This window comes from Carya illinoinensis, chromosome 10 (assembly GCF_018687715.1).
Source record: "Carya illinoinensis cultivar Pawnee chromosome 10, C.illinoinensisPawnee_v1, whole genome shotgun sequence".
NCBI lineage: Eukaryota > Viridiplantae > Streptophyta > Magnoliopsida > Fagales > Juglandaceae > Carya > Carya illinoinensis.
The window spans coordinates 24405150-24411127 of record NC_056761.1 but is presented as its reverse complement, the minus strand read 5'-3'; the positions used below and the strand labels follow the sequence as shown (position 1 = coordinate 24411127).

Below are 5978 nucleotides of genomic sequence, written 5' to 3'. Positions count from 1 at the left end.
CTTTAAATTCCACACACCCTTCCATAGTTCTTTTTGGTTATTGACAGTTGAGGGGCCACTGTCTTGGTTGGACTGAATCTCTATGTGCATATGGTAGGCACTCTTCACTGAGAAGATGCCATTGATGGTGCCTCCCCAAACCATTTTGTCTTCTCTCTTCCCTAGGCTGATTGGTATGGATTTGATCAAATCCACCTCTTGTTGAGTAAACAGAGTGGTGAGAGTGTTGTCATCCCATCTTCTGAGAGAGGGATCAATTAAGTCAGCCACCATCCTCACCTCATCTGAAGTATTGGACCTACTTGGTGGGCCAAGGAAACAAGGTCTAGGGCGCCATCTATCCTCCCAGATTTTTACCCGTGAGCCATTACCAATTCTCCACTGTAAACCCTCTTTTAAGAGTTTGATACCAGCATGTAAGGTCCTCCAAGCTAGTGATGGTTGAGAGCCTACCTTTGCATCTAGGATTGAGCCACGTGGGAAGTATTTTTGTTTAAGGGTTATGGCAGGGAGTGAGGTTGGCTTTTGTAGCATGTTTTACCCATTTTTTGCAAGTAGGGCAATGTTAAAGCTGTTGAAACTTCTGAATCCCAAGCCTCCTTGGTCTTTTGCTTTACTTATCTTGCTCCACTTTAATCAATGAATCTTGGATTGATCGTCACTAAAGTCCACCAAAATTTCCTTAGAATCTAGTCTAACTTGTTGGTGATTGATTTAGGAAGGAGAAAGATGCCCCTTGTGTAAGTGGGGATGGCTTGCAGTACTGACTTCAATAGCACTTCTTTACCAGCAGATGGTAGGCTGCTTGTTTTCCAGTTTGTTATCTTGGCCCAATCCATGAAAGCAGGTTACCTTTGCTCTTCCCACCATGGTAGGTAAGCCTAAGTACCTCTCAAAGGATCCTGTGCTAGTGACTCCTACAATTCGAAGGATGTGAGCTCTACTTTCAGGTAGTGTATTTCTGCTAAAGTAAATGGATGACTTTTCTTTGTTTAGCAGCTGGCCAGAAGCTTGCTCATAAGAATTTAGGATGTGCATAAGTCTCCTCCATTCAAGAGTGTTTGCTTTGCAGAATAGCATGCTGTCATTAGGAAAGAATAGGTGGTTGACTTTAACAGGCCCCCTTCCCACTGGAACACTCGAAAGCTTGCCTTGCATCTCTGCTTGAGATAGTAAATTTGAGAGTGCTTCTACACAGATGATGAATAGGTAGGGGGACAGAGGATTCCCCTGCCTTAGTCCACAAGTTGGCTTAAAACTATCCTGAGCTTTTCCATTAAGTAAAATTGAGTAAGTGATAGAGGTGAGGCAGTTCATCACAAGTGTTATCCATTTTCTATCAAAGCCCATCTTGCACATTACAGATGATAGAAAAGACCATTCCACTCGATCATAAGCCTTGCTCATGTCGAGTTTTATACCATATAAGCTGTCTTGCCTTGCATTCTAGTGGACATAGTGTGGAGGGTCTCATAGGCCACCAAGATGTTGTCTGTTATAGCTCTACCTAGGACAAACGCACTTTGATTCAAAGAGATTATGTAAAGCAATACACGTTTGAGTCTCTTGGATACCACTTTTGCTACAATTTTATAAATTACATTATAAAGACTAATAGGTCTGAAGTTAGACACTCTTGTGGGATTTTTGACTTTTGGAATCAAGGATATATAAGTATCATTTACCCCTTCCCAAGAACCTGCTGTGTTGAGGATGTTTAGCACAAAGGTTGTCACATCCTTGCTTGTGATGTCCCAATTTGATTGGTAGAATAGAGCTGGGAAACCATCAGGTCCTGGGGTTCCCATCCCTTTCATTTTGAAAATAGTACTTTTGACTTTAGCTTCATCAAAACACTAAAGAAGAAACATTTTCATGCTTGTTGTTACTCTTGGAGACAAGTCCTTTATGCAGTCTTCAATTCCTGAAAGAGAGGAGGAGGTGAATAATTCTAAGAAGAATCTTGTAAAAGTGGCTTCTATTTGCTCCTTTTCAGACACCATGTTCTTCCTATGGTCTAGAATTTGTGAAATTTTATTAAGTTTTCTTCTGTGCGAGGCATGCAGGTGGTAAAAAGTTGTGTTCCTATCCCCTTTAAGTAGCCAATGTTGTTTGGCTCTTTGTTTCCACCTTAGTTCATCTTCAGCAAGTGCCTAGTCAATTTCACTTTACAAACTTCTAACAACTTCCTGATGATCTCCACTATCTGCTTCTTGTAGCTCACCCAATCTCTTCAATTTCTGCCTTATGTCAGTTGGAGCTCTTTTGTTGACCTTCCGATTCCACTTCTGTAACTCATCCCCACAGTGTATCAGTCTTTTCCTCATAATTTTAGAATGAGTCTACCCATTTGCAAGCTTTGTCCAAGCTTCTTGAATTATGGTTGGATAGTTAGCTTTCAAGGACCAAGATGCTTCAAATCTGAAGTACTTAGTTGTAGTACTTGGTTCCACAGTGAGGGCTAATGCAGCTGAGTAGGGGAGACTGGTCTGAGGTTAAGGTTGGAAGCACCCTACAACAAGAATCCTTAAATTCTTGCAACCATTCTGGGTTGGCAGGGGCTCGATCTAGTCTTTCTTTGGTGAAACTTGCCTCAGTTCTATTGTTGGCCCAAGTGAATTTAGGCCCCCTAGTAAAAATTGGGTTCAAATTACACCACTCTAGTGTGTTCCTGAAGATTTCCATCTATTTGTAGGGTCTGGGGCCACCTCCCTTCTTCTTTGCCTGGCAAACAATCTCATTAAAGTCTCCACAGCAAATCCAAGGTGAATTGGTTGCTGGTTTGAGGGATTTAAGGAATTCCCAACTTTGGTGCCTCTTAGATGTCTCGGGATGGCCATAGAAACCCATGAAGAGACATGGCTGCTCCCTTGCTATTGCTACATAAGCACTAATGTGCCACCTCGAATAATTATGTATGGTTACATTTGCACTTGTTTTCCACAGTAGTGGAAGACCCTTATTGCTTCCTCTACAGTTTACAACTAGACATGCTTCAAATTTCAATCTTCTACAGACTTCTTCTATTCTTGTTTCTGACCATTTTGTTTCCATGAGAAAAATCATGGTTGGTCACTTATCCTTAACTAAGAGGTTAAGGGATCTAACTGTCCAAGGGTTCCCAAGCCCTCGACAATTCCAAGCTAGGATGGTCATTGGTGTTGGCAGGGCTGGGGACCAGCCACTGCCTTAGAGATGGTGTTTCCATTGGTTTTCTCCTTCCCTCTCTGCTTCTTTGGAGCAGGCTCATTGTTATTGGGAATCCTTCTACCATTCCTCTTGTTGCCAGCTCTCAAGGAGTAGTTTGAGATTTTAGTTAGAATTTCCCCTTCAATGTTTGCAGTTTTAGACATCCTTCCACGAGCTAGCCTCTTTCATTTTCTGGTTTTATGTTCAACAAGCCTCCAACCTAGCTCCTTATTGATAGTTATATAAGGTAATTTACTAGACAGTCCCACTTTTGAGTTTGCCTTTTGGCTAGGGTCCATGGGGGGTTAAGGTGGGCCTCCCTCACAATTTACTGGACCCCCTTGGACCTCAAGTGATTTTAGTTGGTTTTCTGCCGTTTCAAGACATTTCAAACTTGCATAGTCAGTATCTAGTTCCATGTTGGTGGAATTACCTGGTGGTACTGGATCCTCTTCGACAAAGGCAATCCTACTGTGATCTAGTGCACCTTTTGAGTCTAATGGGTGATTCCATGTTGAGCTTTTTTGAGTGGCCTGAGATTAAATTTGTACTCTTCCTTTTGTTTAAGGTTTCCTTTGTTTTAGAATGTCCTTCACCCCCTCGAGCTGACTTTTCCCAGTTTCCTACTTCTCATTTCGACTACAGAGTTGTTGAAATAGCCTGTGGTATAGGTTCTTCTTTGTCACCGCCCCTCTTGTCTTCGTACTGTCCCTCTTGGTGGTGGTTGTCACCAGTTGAATCACCGTATCTGTGGTTGTCAAAGATGTTTGTGTTCATTGGTTGTGCTCGCAGCCATGGACCAAACTGCTGTGGGATTTTTTCATCTCCTCGTTGTTCATAATGTGGTCTCATGCAAGACCTACCCTTGTGTGCCAACACCCCACATTGGAAGTGAAAATTATGTAGCCTCTCGTACTTTATTGGAATCTAGTGCTGTTTATCCTCGAACATGAGCCATTTACCTCACATCAGAGGTTTGTGCAGATCTACCACCACCCTAACACGAAGGCATCTGCCCCATGCATGTCCATTTGCACTTACTTCGACCCTAATAACAGGCCCAATTGAGGAGGCAAATGCCTCACCAAAAAGCTTTGTCATGGTGGCTAAGGGAGGGTTGTGCAGTTGAATCCAGAAGGACTCGTAGGCAAACTGTAGAACATTGATCAATATTGTTTCATCCACTTCTTGTAGAGCGAGTAAGCTCCTATCAAAGAACCAGGGCCGTCCACTCAAAACCTTCTCTTTGTCCACCATTTTCTGGAATTCGAGTAGAAAACACTGATCTCCTAGTTCCTTGAACTTGACCCAGCCCTCCAGCCTCCATACCTGAGACAAGGTGACCCTAAATGCCTTGCTGTTAACACTTTTTTCCACCAGTTCCTTTCCAACAATGCATAGATTCCCATGTCCTCTTGTAGCTTCCTGTTGAACATGAAAGCACAAGCTCTCTTCTTTTGTCAAGTGTAATGTTTCCCATTGTTTGGCCAGTTCCTCAGCAGCATTCATCATAGCCTAGTACTTGGTAACAGGGTAGAAAAACATTCTCACCTCACACTGTGTGAGACTGAAACCTTTGAGAAAGCTCAAAGGTACTAGACCCTTACTCTTTCTCACTCGAGAGAGAAGCGACTCATTTCTTCAATCTATTGCTGGTTGAAATAATACAAGGTTGTGTCTTGATTTAGTTCAACTAGTTCTTAAAAGAGTTGAAGAGAAAATAGGTGAGGTAAAAGGCAAGAGTGAGTGAGAATAGTATTGGTAAAAGCCAAAAGAGTGAAACACGATTAGAGTGACAATATTTGAGCATAAACACATAAGGGGGTGTGTGAGGTTTTACCACTAACATTCTTGTTTTGCAACACATTAACAATGTCTCATAAGAGTGACTCAACACCTAAGGAGGAGGTCGATAACCCATTATTTGTGTTGTAGACCATGCAACAATAGTTTGAACGGTTGAATTTGGTGTTAGAAAATGTGAGGGATGGGATTGATCAATAAGAGGTAGTGACTAGAAATCTATAAAGTGGGAGAGATAGGAAGAGACGTGAGCCTAGAGTTGAAAATGAGTATGAGAACGAAGAAGATGATAAGGATGAGAAAGACATAGCATTTGAAGTTGGAATGGGTGGAATGGGTGAACCTAGAGGAGGTAGGCGTGGAAGAGGACCTAGGAGAAATCTAAGGGGTCGAGATGGGGTAGATAGGAATCTTGTGAGCATCAAAATGAAAATACCATCTTTCCAAGGTAGGAATGACCCTAAAGTCTATTTAGAGTGGAAGAAGAAAATAGAGTTATTTTTTATTGTCACAATTATTTAGAGGAGAAGAAGGTGAAGTTGGCAGTAAATGAGTTCATTGATTATGCAATTATTTGATGGGATCAATTAGTGACCAATAGGAGGAGAAATCATGTGAGACTTGTAGAAACATGGGGTGCATGAAAAGCTCTCATGAGATAGAGATTTGTACCTAGCCACTACTATAGAGACCTCTACGAAAAGTTATAAAATCTTACACAAGGGTCTAGAAGTGTAGAAGATTACCATAAGGAGATGAGGTGGCTATGATTTGGGCTAATGTAGAGGAGGATTGGAAGGCTGCAATGGCCAAATTTTTAAGTGGTCTGAATTGGGACCTAGCCAATGTAGTTGATTTGCAACATTATGTGGAGGTAGAAGACATGGTGCACGTGGCTATGAAGGTGGAGAGACAGTTAAAGAGAAAGGGGGCAGTAAGGTATACTTCAGTTTCTAGTACTCCTTAGAAACCAAAGTGGGATAGAA

At 42.0% G+C, this 5978-nt stretch overlaps 1 protein-coding gene across 1 annotated transcript; it reads right to left on the bottom strand.

Annotated features, from left to right (window-relative positions):
• Nucleotides 1–4152: 4152 nt before the first annotated feature.
• On the bottom strand, nucleotides 4153–4698 carry LOC122278575. Its single transcript, XM_043088754.1, has one exon. The coding sequence runs from the start codon at nucleotides 4696–4698 to the stop codon at nucleotides 4153–4155; it is 546 nt and encodes a 181-aa protein (XP_042944688.1).
• Between the last annotated feature and the right edge of the window lie 1280 nt (nucleotides 4699–5978).